Source organism: Meriones unguiculatus, chromosome 8 (assembly GCF_030254825.1).
Source record: "Meriones unguiculatus strain TT.TT164.6M chromosome 8, Bangor_MerUng_6.1, whole genome shotgun sequence".
NCBI classification, from domain to species: Eukaryota; Metazoa; Chordata; class Mammalia; order Rodentia; family Muridae; genus Meriones; species Meriones unguiculatus.
In genome coordinates, this window is record NC_083356.1 from 44952545 (window position 1) to 44965493 (window position 12949).

The 12949-nt window shown below is 42.8% G+C and overlaps 1 protein-coding gene across 1 annotated transcript in view; it reads left to right on the plus strand.

Moving 5' to 3' along the window:
- Sntb1 (syntrophin beta 1) overlaps positions 1-12949 on the plus strand; it is a 247406-nt gene that overhangs the window by 217677 nt on the left and 16780 nt on the right. The window contains exon 4 of the mRNA XM_060389407.1: positions 136-275. Within this exon, the coding sequence (XP_060245390.1) occupies positions 136-275 (140 nt within the window). The remainder of the gene's footprint in view (positions 1-135; positions 276-12949) is intronic.

Sequence of the window (12949 nt, forward strand, 5' to 3'; positions counted from 1 at the left end):
GAGTTACTTCTTCCCGTTTCAACAATTGGAGCAGGAACTCATTTCGTTTGGCCCTCTGATTGAGGGGATGCCAGTGTCTCTTTTCCACTCACTCCGTCCTTCAGCTATTTCACAGTTATCTGCTTTCCATTTCAGGTGCCAGGAGAGAGTGAGAAACAGTGGAAACCAGCCCTCGTTGTTCTGACTGAGAAAGACCTTTTAATCTATGACAGCATGCCACGGAGGAAGGAGGCCTGGTTCAGTCCAGTGCATTCATATCCACTTCTTGCCACCAGGTAGCCTTGGCTGAGGGTTTGGGTGTTGGGCTGCAAGTTTGATACTATCTTAATCGATTCTAGTGTGTCTAACAGTATGGCAGGGGCTGGAACTCCTCAAGAATATGGGTGCACATAGTTAACCAGGCAAGTTACTATCTGTTGTTAAACACAAGACAGCACGGTGACAAGCAAAATAATCAACTGTCATTAAGGAACCAGGGCATTTGTGGATATCCCAGGCTGGACATGAACTTGGAAATGAACTAGATTTGTGTGTTTCCAATCTCAGTGGTCAAGGATAATCATCAATCATGGGCCTTTACCTGGCAGTATAGCAAATAGCCTGTGCAGATGCCCTTTCTGTTTGTAAGAGTTTCCTCAGAGTAAGTTCCTCCTGTTTTGTGTGAACTTCCTGTGGAAGTGGGAACACCTCGTTCTGTCTGTTTTCTTGGAATGTTTGCTGTGTACTAGCTACTCATGTGAACTGTAGCTTTTCTTAGACTTCCTCACTTGGCTCTGACTGGCACACAAAAAGCTGTACGTATAGAGGATGTAATTGGATGCAGAGAGATGTTCACATCCACAGAACCATCACCATAATCAATGCGATACTGCATATCCACCACCTCCAGGGAGTTTCTCCTGACCTCTTTATGTCACATGATGGAAACTTTGTACCCATTGGCCAACACTTACCAGTTTCTCCCTCCCCTTAGCAACTGATAACAATCATGAAACTCTATTACTATGAGTCTGACATCTTAGAGTCTTCATATAAATTGAATCATGTATCAGGTCCTTCTGCTTCTGACTTATTTTACTTAGCTGAATTTTTTAAGCCAAATAACATTCAATTACACACACACACACACACACACACACACACACACACACACATCAAATTACCTTTTCCTTATAGGAAACCTCACATTTGCTGATTTCAAGTACATAATTAAGTCAGGGGAAACCAAATGCAAATGATACTGACACAATAATATGCATACTAATGGAAGCCAATGGAAAGTTCAGAAATAGATGCACCCATTTACAGTCAATTGATCTTTGACATGGATGTCAAGAGCAAAAGACATATGGGGAAATCATAGTCATTTCAATAAATGGTGCTGGGAAAACTAAATATCCATATGCAAAAGAATAAAATCGGTTTCTTATCTCAAACTACATAGAAAAAAATCAACTCAACTGTAGATGTAAAATGTATTTTAACATAAAATCTGAAATCAAGAAATTCCTAGAAAAGCACCATCTTGACATTGGGCTTAACAATAACTTATTAGATATGACACAAAAAGTGCAAACAACAAAAAGCAAAAAAAAAAAAAAAATAAACAGGATTACAGCAAACTATAGAACTTCTGTCTGGCAAAGCAAACAACAACAAAAATGAAGCCCACAGAATGTGGTGAAAGATTTGAAAACCACATGTCTGATTCAGAATTCAGAATATCAAGGAGGTCCTACATCTCAGTAACAACAACAATGCACACAGACACACACACACACACACACACACACACACACACACACACCTTGGTTAGAATACGTACTATGGACCCAAAGAGACACTTCTCAGAAGATACACAAATAAACCATAGATAGGTCTGTGTAAAAACAGCTCATCACTAATCCTTGAAGAAATGCAAATCATAGAAATATTTTATTCTCTCAACTCCTTTGGATGGCTATTATTAAAAAGTACAAAACAAAAATGCTATTTTTTATTATTTTATTGACTTTTTGGGGAATCTCACATCATGCACCCTCCTTGTACTCACCTCACAGTTGTCCCATGTCCAAACCTCTTTCCCCATGACCCCCCCAAAAAAAGAAGAAGAGAATTTAAAGAAAAGAGAATTTAAAAACAAAGTCTATTTTATGTGGTCCACACACTACTCCCTGGAGCATGGTCAACTTCTTAGAGGCCAGTCCTCTAGGGAAGGTTATCTTTCTCCATCTGCACCTCTGCCAGAAGCCATCAACTGCAGAATCCCTGGCTGTGGTGAGGAGTGGGGCCAGCTCACCTCACCCATACCACTGCCAGAATCACCTGGAGGCTTGTGAGGTGCGGAGCCAGTTCAGCAAGGCCCACAGATATTAATATGGCCTCAGGTGGCAGCCTAGACCACGGACATGGACCATGGATGGCATGGCCTTTGGTGGTAACACAGGCCACAGACATCAACTTGGCCCTTGACTGTATCAGGACCACTAACCTACTCATGGCCCTTAGTAGCTGTACAGAAGCATGGGCCTCAGCATGGCCTCAGGTGGCTATACATGCCACTAACATCACCGCGCCTACCCCATACACACCAACACCACTACCACCACCACCCTCAACCTCACAGTAAAGCCCAAGGACATCACCAAGTCATCATTCAGCAACACAGACCACATATGTCCACATGGATCTCAGCCTGGGGTACTAGAATGTTGCGACCTGCATAATCGTCTCGCCAGCAAGAACGCACGCGGACAACAGGATCCTTCTGCAGCAAGCTTTATTGCAGTCAAACGATGAAAGGAGGAAGACCCCAAGCCCCGAAGTGGCGCTGTTTATATAAGCCCTGCTCGCACCAGAGTGGTGTGAGATGACGTATCATTCCCTGATTGGCTGCTCACCCATGGTGTGAGATGACGTATCATCCCCTGATTGGCTGCTCACCCATCACCCCCATATGACGCCCTGGGCTGGGCTCGTGATGACGGTTGCCCAACGGTCATAATGGTATACCAGTTTTGAGGGTGGAAGCCAGCGCCATGGCAACCAAACCCCGGCTCTCCACACTAGAACAGACCACAGTCACCAATATGGTGACTGTAGAATTCCTCCTGTGGAATTATGGACCTTAAAGAAGGACGGACCTTAAAACTGCCCCATCTCAAGCTTCCATCATTACCCAGAGCCAGGGACATCTCAAAGCCACTGAAGGTCAACTCAGGTGGTGGAATGCAGAGTTAGCCTGTCCACTATTCTGTGTGCTCTCACCACACAAGAGAGAGCACTGGGGAGCACTTGGGAGACCTGGGGAGCATTGAGAGTCTTGGGATTAGTTACAGACATAATTGGGGTGGATACTCTGACCTTTGGTAAAAAAAAAAAAATAAAAGACACAAAGGTCAAGGGGAGACTGCTGACATCAGATGTGGTTCTAACTCCATGATGAAGAAAAGGGAAACAAATAGGTAAAAATAAAACCATACTTCAATGAGGACACAAGACTTGAGTTTCGGGAAGACACAGTAGTTTCTCAGAGGTTGCTTTCCAGTCTTCCCTAATGTGACCAATCATAGCAATAATGTGACTTAGTGAAGTTGGAAGGCCTAGAGAGGCTTTACGTAGGCCTGGTTCCTCAGAGGTGCAAGAGGGGACAATGAGTGTGAGGAAAGGAAATGTTAAATGAGTTCTTTAAAGAGGACCAGGAAGGAAGGAGGGTATGGGCCAGGAGCCACCAAAGGTGGATGGGTTCTGGTTTCTGAGCCTCTCCCTGACCCCACAGAGAACTCTTTGCTCTCTGCAAGCCCCTTAGGCTTACTTCAGCAAATTGAATGTAAATAAAACTAAAAGTGTACTCCCTGTCTTACTGAATACACACAACTGAATACGCAATAGTCATGTGTAGCTAGTGGCTACCATGATAGATAGCACATGTCCAGGATGTTCCCCCAACTACCAAAAGCTCTATTGGTCAGTACTCCCTATAGCAAATGCGCTGTTAAACACACAATGCCTGACTTCTAGTAGCCCAGCCTCTGACTTTCTGACGTTGTGATGATGCAGAAATGTTGTACCGCAGTAGAAACAATGGGTGCTCTACATTGTCCTGCTGCTAAATTATGGTGTTACGTAGGATACGTACATTCAGTGAGCTGTGGACTTGGTATTTAAGGGGAAGGGTGGGTTTATCAATATTTAACCCACTGTGAGTTAAGGAGTACAGGTACATGACACCTCCAGAGATTGTCCCACTCCCACTTAGTTAGCCGGCTGGCCCCTACCCCAAGGAGTCCTTCAACAGCTAAAGATGCTGGATAGCTATCGTCCTTGGGGTCTTAATGCTGGCTGCATAAGCAGGCTCAACACTTCCAGGCTCAGGGCCATTGTTAAAGAAACTGACAGGTGACAGATGGCCCTTAAAAGCAAAGTCTCCAGAAGGAGACATGGCATCTCACAGAGAATGAGGTCTGAGAAGCGTCCAGTGCAAGGATGCCAAAAATATGTGATGCAGACTCGCAGGTGACGGGCAAGCCAAGGATGGATTGCGGGCAACGCACATAAATAATTCTAAAGCCATAAACATTTATCTGATGTGAGAATGAGAAAGGAAAACCCCTTCAAGTGCACACGTGTAGCTGGCTAGAACACAACACAATATAAAGATCTTGTCACTATACAGGAGAGCCGGTGGCTCTTCCTCCATTCACCATCATCCTTCCGAACAACACGCACTAACCATTGAGCTGCAAAATGAAATTTATTCTGTATGTGTACGAGACCTGCAAGGATGAAGTCAGGGCCGTGGGTATTCCTCTGAGCTCCATCTAGCAGTTAGAAGTTCAGCACATTCAGGTTGCTCAGCTGGTCATTCTCACTTCGTCCCCTCCAGCTAGGAGGCAATTCACTGTGTGCTCCTGAGTGGCGGTCTAGAAATGTAAAGGCAACAAATTTCCATCTTAGTCTCTCTTTTTCTAGAACAGTGCCCACCTCCAGGCTAACAAACCTCCTGTCTCTAGAGCCCTCATTTGTTAAATGCACTCAGAGGGGTATCTTTGATATGAAGCCGATGAACAATGCTTTAGAAAAATAGGTTTTTAAGAGACCTTTGCCTTGACTACCAGTCACTGTAGGTCATTTTTCCTGTACAGCTTCTCTCTGGAAACTCCATATGAAGACTTTCATAAACTAGACAATAAAAACAAAGCCCATTTCCCATGCTATTGACTCAGGACATGGTGCCCCCATGCCTGTATATGCAGAGCTTCCAAATGAAGCGTGGAAGCCGGGCTCCCTCCAGCTGTAACTGGAGCGCTTTCCAGATTGCACACAATCAGGTTCGCTAAGATGTTGCGGGGAGGGCGGAGCTGAGGCTTTCTACTTCTCAGCAAAATCATTTCTGGAAGTGGTGGGTGTGGGAACTAAAGAAAATTAGGGTCCTTCCTATTAGAGGCTACCCTAGCATGGAAATGTGGACATCTTCCCTAAACTCTTATCCACAAAGTACATCTTTTGTTTCCTCCTGCATTAGATATTTCTTTTTTAATTGTGACCAAATAGCAAATAAAAATGGTTTATTTTGTCTCACAGTTTGAGAGCACAGAGTACATCATGAGGGTAGAGCATGATGACAAGAGCATAAGGTAGCTGATCACAAATGTCCTTAATTAGGAAGTCACATGACAACTTACTCCTGCACTTTCTGTCACTCAATCTCATCTAATAGTGAAAGAAAATGGTGGTGCCTTGGGTCCCACAGCAAAGTGAGCACATTCTTGTGGGTAGTATTAGCTCACTTTCTGTTGCAAACTTCCTTGCATCTCTATTAATTGTTGTGGATCATCTCCTCCAACCAATATTCATTCCAGGTCACAAATTCTATAAGTTAACAAATGTCAGCTTTGTAACTTTAGGCATTAGTCAGTAGAAACAAAACACAAGCTGAGGGACTGTTATATGAAATACATTTTGGATGTTTCTTAGAATTTGTGACATTAATGTATAGGTAATGAGATATTTGGGTAGGGAGCCCTAACACAGATGATAAATTCATTATGTTGTTTGTATATCTTATCCACATAGCCTAAATGGAGCTCCATACAATAATTTTGTGTGTGAAACAATTTAATGATCACAATATGAAATTTTCTCCTGGCGGCATCATGTCAGTGCTCACAAAGTTGAGTCTGGATACAGAGTGTTCAGCCCTCAGTTGGTCTGGGGAAAAACAGTAGTAGAAATTCATTTTCCTCCAGGTCTAGAAGCTGGAAGTCCAGGTTGGGATAGTCATTTCTGACAATGTTCCTCTTGATGGTTTAGGACCTTCCTGCAGGTCCTCACACAGCCTCCTTTTTTGAACACGTCTGGAGACAGGGCCAGTTCCCCCTGTGTCTTCTTAGGAGGCCACTAATCATGTGGATGGGGGCCCCATTCTCTATGACCACATTTACCACACTAGCTCCTATGGTGGTGAAGACTTCAGCATCTAAGTCAAGGATGGGGCACAATCATTCACTCATTCACCACTTTGCCCAGAGCGGACCTGAACAGCCTTATAGCACACTGTCTGGCACAAGCCACCTGTGAGGCTCCTCCCTTCCCCTTGGCAGTGCTGGGAAGCTTTGCTTAGATTCTCACAGATGCTGCCTTTCGTTACACACAGAGGGACTAGCTGGCACTTCAGCGAATACGAAAGGGTTTCTTCTAAATTGAGTTCTTCTTCACACACTTTAGCTGATTTAATTGGTTAGGTTTCTTTCTTTCTTTCTTTCTTTCTTTCTTTCTTTCTTTCTTTCTTTCTTTCTTTCTTTCTTTCTTAAGACCCAGACATACGTGATTTATATATTTTTTTGAGGATGAAAATTTGATTGTTTTTCATAGTAGTAGTCCCAGACGTTCTCACAACATGTTCTTGTTGTCCATCGCCACACACAGAAGTTTACAAGCACCTCTCTGACTGACAGTCTGCCTTGGCATCTCTGGGATCTGGGGATTCCAGTTCGCAAGACACCTCCGGTTCACAACAACACACTCAGGATTTTTGCAAACATGTAATTTTGCCTATTCTCTCCCCTCTACTTTTTATGAGTCCCTGGGAAAACATATTTTGCTTAGCTAAAGTTTGCTTGAGGTTGCTGAATATCTTTCAAAAGGTCCGCTTACCCACATGGAGTAAGAGTGTTGGGGTTTTTTATTATTATTATTGTCATAATTGGTAAGTCACACGAGTCTACAGAGACTGAAGATTAAGGTCAAATTTTTTTCTGGATTTCTAGAGAAGGTTTAATGAAGAAATTCTGCTCACCCAGCCCCAGTGTTGATGGAAATGTGAAAACACAAAGCCTGCAAAGAAAACAAGGCTGCTAAAGCGCCTCATGCTGACCTGTGGGAGGAGGAGTAGGGCAGGCATCAGGAGAAAGGATGAGTGTGCACTTCACTATTTTCATGCCGCCTGGCAGCCAGGGACATGGAACTTTGCTACCAAGCATGCTGGCTCCTTAAGAATGAACTTGATTTCTAAATGCTAAAAGTACTTGCAGCCTTGGGCTAACCTTAAAAAATTTAGACACTCTTTGCCCCTGGAGAATATGACCAATTGCATTTGTTAAATGTTAAATTAGAAACAGACTATGGTGTTCATACACAGCCTGGAAGGCATTCGCACTCTTTGGGAATGTGGGCCTATTCCATGGCCTCCCCTAGGGTGGCATGAGAGAATTAAAGGCTCCAGGATGTAGGTTTGTACCCAGTCAAATCATCAAGTGAGGTGTGCCTTCTCCCCACTGCCATTCCATCTGTGCCTGGCACTCTCTTTTGTTGCTGGACTCCTGCCCTCTATATATGCCTACTATACCATGAGCTCCTCGGGGCAGGCTGGGAATTCACTATTTAGCTCAGGTTAGCCTCCAATTAACTCACGATCCCAGACTTGAAAGTGCCGGTCATCTTTGGCATTAGACAAACCAGGAATTGAATGAATCTGGAGGCCAAACTTATATATGATCATGGGGAAATTATCAACCTGCCCCAATATCCAAATTTCATAATCTGCTTTCTACAATGAGGAAGCCACCCATTGGCCACCCACCTGCAGTATTGGCATGTCACGTTCAGAGCCAGCATTGTGTCATGAGCCTCCCATTTCTTCCCATACATAATGCTAATACTAATTGAGATTATGCTTGTAAATGTAAAGCATAAGAGTGAGGCATGCCAGCCGGGCGGTAATAGCACTCACCTTTAATCACAGCAGAGTCAGGTGGATCTCTGAGTTCGAGACCAGCTTGGCCCACAGAGAGAGTTCCAGGATAACCAAGGCTGTACAGAGAAACCTTATCTCAAAAAAGAAAAAGGGGGGTGGGATAATGAGGCATGCCAAATGAGTGTTTACTGAGCAGTAAACATTAGCAATTGTTAGGGTCCTAAAACATAACTCAAATGAAAGTACGAATGGCTGAAAAGTAGCTTGACCCACATCATTTTAAAGAAAACAAAATATAGTATCAAAGATACCTGATGACTTAGTTCCATTGAAATATGAGGAACAGACTTAATAAGAGTTGTTTGCTGGCCTGTGGAGAGAAAGAAGTATGGGGGAAAAATGGGAGACTCATATAAAAATGCTAGCTTTGAATTTGGCATGCCAAAATACCAGAGGTTGGTGGTCAATGGGTGGCATCCTCTGAGGCCATGCATGTTCAGAAATCAACACTGAAGAAAGAGATGACAGTAGAAGAATTTTAAAAAATAAAAGTAAATGTGGGGAAGAGAAGGCCGGTCATTGTAAGAGCTGGTTGCTCAGGTGATCATGCGTGGCTCATTTCCCCCAGGAACAGACCTGATTTTGATTGGCATTGCCTCATATGGAGATGTTCTCAAAGATCTCTTTGGAAATTGTGTTCTCTGCACACTGTGGCACATGGTAAATGGTAAAAGGAACAATTAGCTTCAGAGGGCAGGTTTCCTAGGGCTTTGAACTATTATGAAATGAGACTATCTATTAGGTTAACTCTTGTTCAGCTATGGTGAAGAATGTCAAATGAATGAAAGAAACCCATGGATGACCTGAAGGATGACCTGAAGTCCCTTACCTTTTCCTTTCAGTTTCCTTCTCTGTCTATATCTGATGTTCTGGAGTTTCCCCCCTCCCCTTTTCAAGTGTGATAAAAAGAATATGGATTCTGTGGGCTTATAGAACCAGGTTGAACTTCTGGACTGTACATATGGGTTCCTGGACATCTTGTTGATTGCACGTAGACTTTTTAATTAGGTGAAGTCCAAAATACCATGTTCAAAAAGGTGTCATAGGAACAGATGCATTGGTGTGAGCTTTCATGTGTGAGGATCACGTTTCACTCTGTGCACTGCTTCCGAAAGTTGGGGGCGTGAATGGTCATGGGCAAGTGAGTAAAAGAATGGAGGACATCCAGTCATCTTCACTTGACTAATACCAGGAACCAGTCAAAAGTTGGCTCCAAATTGCCACCCTGTTCATTCTCCTGTGTTATGCTCATCTCTATGGCTCTCAATATGTCAAGGTATTGAGGTCTCAACATCTCAAGATCTCTCAATATTGTAAACTTTCTGGAAGATGCAGTCTTGGGTCACTTTCCCCACCATATTCAGATGAAAGAAATTTTAAAAGTAATGAAGCAACTAATCAGCTATTCCCAGCTGAGGGGAAGGAAGATCCTAGATCACCCCTCTCACCCAGCTGTTTGATACTTGTCAGTGTTTATTTGTTTCTGAGTTGTCTACTGAGTTGGACTACTGGGCCCCACTGGGGTAAACAATTGGGGTCAACAGAAGTTTTAAAAGATCCAGCCTGTGGCTTCTTCTTCTGTTCCTTTCCTTCCCTTCTTTCTCCTTCTCACTCCTTCCTCTCTCTTCCCTCCACTCTCCCTCCTTCTTCCAACTTCTTCCTTTCCTCCTTTCCCCTCCCCCTCTCTCCTTGGTTTGCATTGTGGCATCTGTTGGGAGATGCTAATTACAGCAATTAAGTAAAATGAGTATGTAATATTGCTTAGCAACACAGTTACCTAATATGTAATTTTCCTAATTTGGCTGAATCTGTGTGCTGCAACTGTTGTTGCGTTAATTAAGGATATTAATAATAATATTTGTACATGGAACATTTTATGGAACATTCTATAACACCCATCTGGAATTAAAATAGTATATAAGTATTGCTTGTGAGACAGTCTTTTGCTTCCTTGTTTGTTTTTCTCAAAAAGCAGTCAGACTAGGAGCCGTATCTGAAGACCCAGAAATAAATGTGTAGCTTAGAATGTCTCTTATTGTCTGAGGGAGGGGCACTTGTCATGGTCTCCTGCAAGAACAAGTATTCGAAAGCAAGTTCCCCTAAATATGGAACACAAGGGTGGACCTGAAAGTGGTCATATCATGCAGCTGGTCTAAGTGTCATGTAAGCTACACTTTGGGCAAGTGAAGTAGTGTGTGTGTGTGTGTGTGTGTGTGTGTGTCTTAGTACGTATGCATACAGGCATACAAGAATATGTGAGTAGTTGACTGTGAAAGACAAAGGTGGACATCCACTGTCTCCTTGATTGCACTACACTTTGTTTTTTGAGGCAGTGTCTCTTACCGAGCCTGGATCTCAGGCGTGCAGCTACAGTGGCTGGCCAGCAAGCTGCAGGGCTTCTCCTGGCTCCACCTCTCCAGTGCTGAGACTACAGACATGCAATATAGTCCTTGGTCTTTACATGTGTCCCAGAGGCTCCAACTCAGGTCCTGCTGCTTGTACAGCAACTGCTTTACTCACTAGTGACTGATTAATTGCCTCAGTCCTGGGATATATGACATAATTTTAAGATATCTATTTAAATTTCTTAGGGTCTCATTCTCTATATATTTCTATATATCAATGAGTGAAAAATCTTAATGACTTTCATGTTTTTGGGAAAAAAAAACACATTAACTTCTACCCCCTATGCCAATTGAAACGATAATTTTAATTCCCTAAGCCAGCGGGTTACTACTAAAAACACCAGTTGCTAAGGTAAAGACAGGAGTTTCTGTCAGACATCCTCAGGAGCTAATTTATTCTCATTAACATTAAGTCCACAATCCCTATTTAGTTAGTACAAAGCCAAGTCCTGCAGATTGCTGTTTGCTATTTCTGCTTTGAGTTGTTGAGGGGCTGGGGCCAGGGGAACTGGTGGATAGCTGTTGCCTTATGCCACAACTTATATGGTGGCTTCTTGATAATCTGGATCTTTGTTTAGTCATTCAGTTAGTAAATATTTACTGAAGTCTACTCTCAGCTGGAACTGTTCTGGGTGCTAAGGATTCAGCAGGAAATGGCCACTTAAACAGTCCTCTCCTGCTCTAACTTACATTATAATGATAATGATGGCGTCCTAGTTAGGGTTATGATTGCTGTGATGAAGCACCATAACTAAAGACACTTAGGGAGGAAAGGGCTTATTTCACTTACACTTCCACAGCACTGTTCAACTTTGAAGACAGTCAGGACAGGAGCTCAAACAGGGCAGGACCCTGGAGGCAGGAGCTGATAAAGAGACCATGGAGGGGTGCTGCTTACTGCCTTGCTCATCATGTCTTTCTCATCCTGCTTTCTAAGAGAGTCCAAAACCACCAGCCCAGGAGTAACAACACCACAATGGGCTGAGTCCTCCCCTATCAGTCACTAATTAAGAAAATATCCCCACAGCTAGATCTTATGGAGGCATTTTCTTAATTAAGGTTTCCTCCTTTCAGATAACTGTAACTTAAGTCAAATTGACACAAAGCTAGCACAGACAGCCACTAGGATATAGTCTGTGTTAACCCAGGCTACATGCAATATTCACATATCACCTTATTTAATCCTCACATGAAGTATGGAGATTATTATCATTGCTGTGGAGGTGAGGGAATGAAGCTGAGATGAGTTTTTAAAACGAGCCAGCTAGTAAGCAGCAGATCCATGGTTTAAATCCATGTGACCAAATCTCTCCACTCAGCTTCTTCCTTCCTATGGCTTCAGTCTCTTACCCTTCCTCACAGTTTTATATTGTCCTATTCAGTTTGTGTTGTTGTTGCTTGGTTGGTTGGCTTATTATTCATATTCTAACTAATAAAATGTAAAATACTGCAGGAGGCTATGGTTTGGCTTCCAACCATGGGAATACACATCTGCAGTTTATAAACAAGGAACAAAATCATCTCTGGGTTGCTCAGTTTCAGATGAGTCTTGGAAATTGTGTGTGAATGGCAGCTGAAAGCCTGTCTTAGGATGCCAGTGTGTTTTCCTTACTGGAAAGGAAGAAAAGGAAAGTTACCTTTTTAGGATAAAGCATTTCCTTGATTGCTAAAGTTTAGTTCCTGTTACAAATAAGAGACAGATGGTCATATTTTTAAGGATACACAAATAACCTAAAATGTAAAATAATTGAAAGACAAATAATAGCTATTTCTGGGTCCCCCTGAGACTACAGAACAGGAAAAAGTATCTTTGGGAAGAATCTTGGGAGCTGTATAAAAATGCTATTCCTGGCAGAATGGGGAAAAAAAATTCTCAGGCAGATATCAGCCCTACCTTTTCAGTGTCCAAATAATGGCTTTGTGTTCACTGTCATTTCCTTGGCACTCAAGTCCCCAATTTTAGCTAAGGATGGTCTACAAATAAGGACCCCAGTAGGAAACTCTTTACTAGGTAAAAATTTTCAAAACATTTCAAAATAGACCAATTGTGTACATACGTAGTTTTCATTGCAAAATTCAACTTGAATTTGAAAAACACTTTGAAAAGCATGCATCCATGCTGGTATCCAACCCACATTTGTCATGTATCAGGAAGAGTGTTGAGATCATTGGATCACTGAGGCATCAGAACAGGCTCCTTCTCTGGTGAGTGAGTTAAGAGATGGTGATCATGAAACAGTGAATAGCCATAATAATGGCTTGGTAATAATACCCGAGGTAGCAGAGGAGG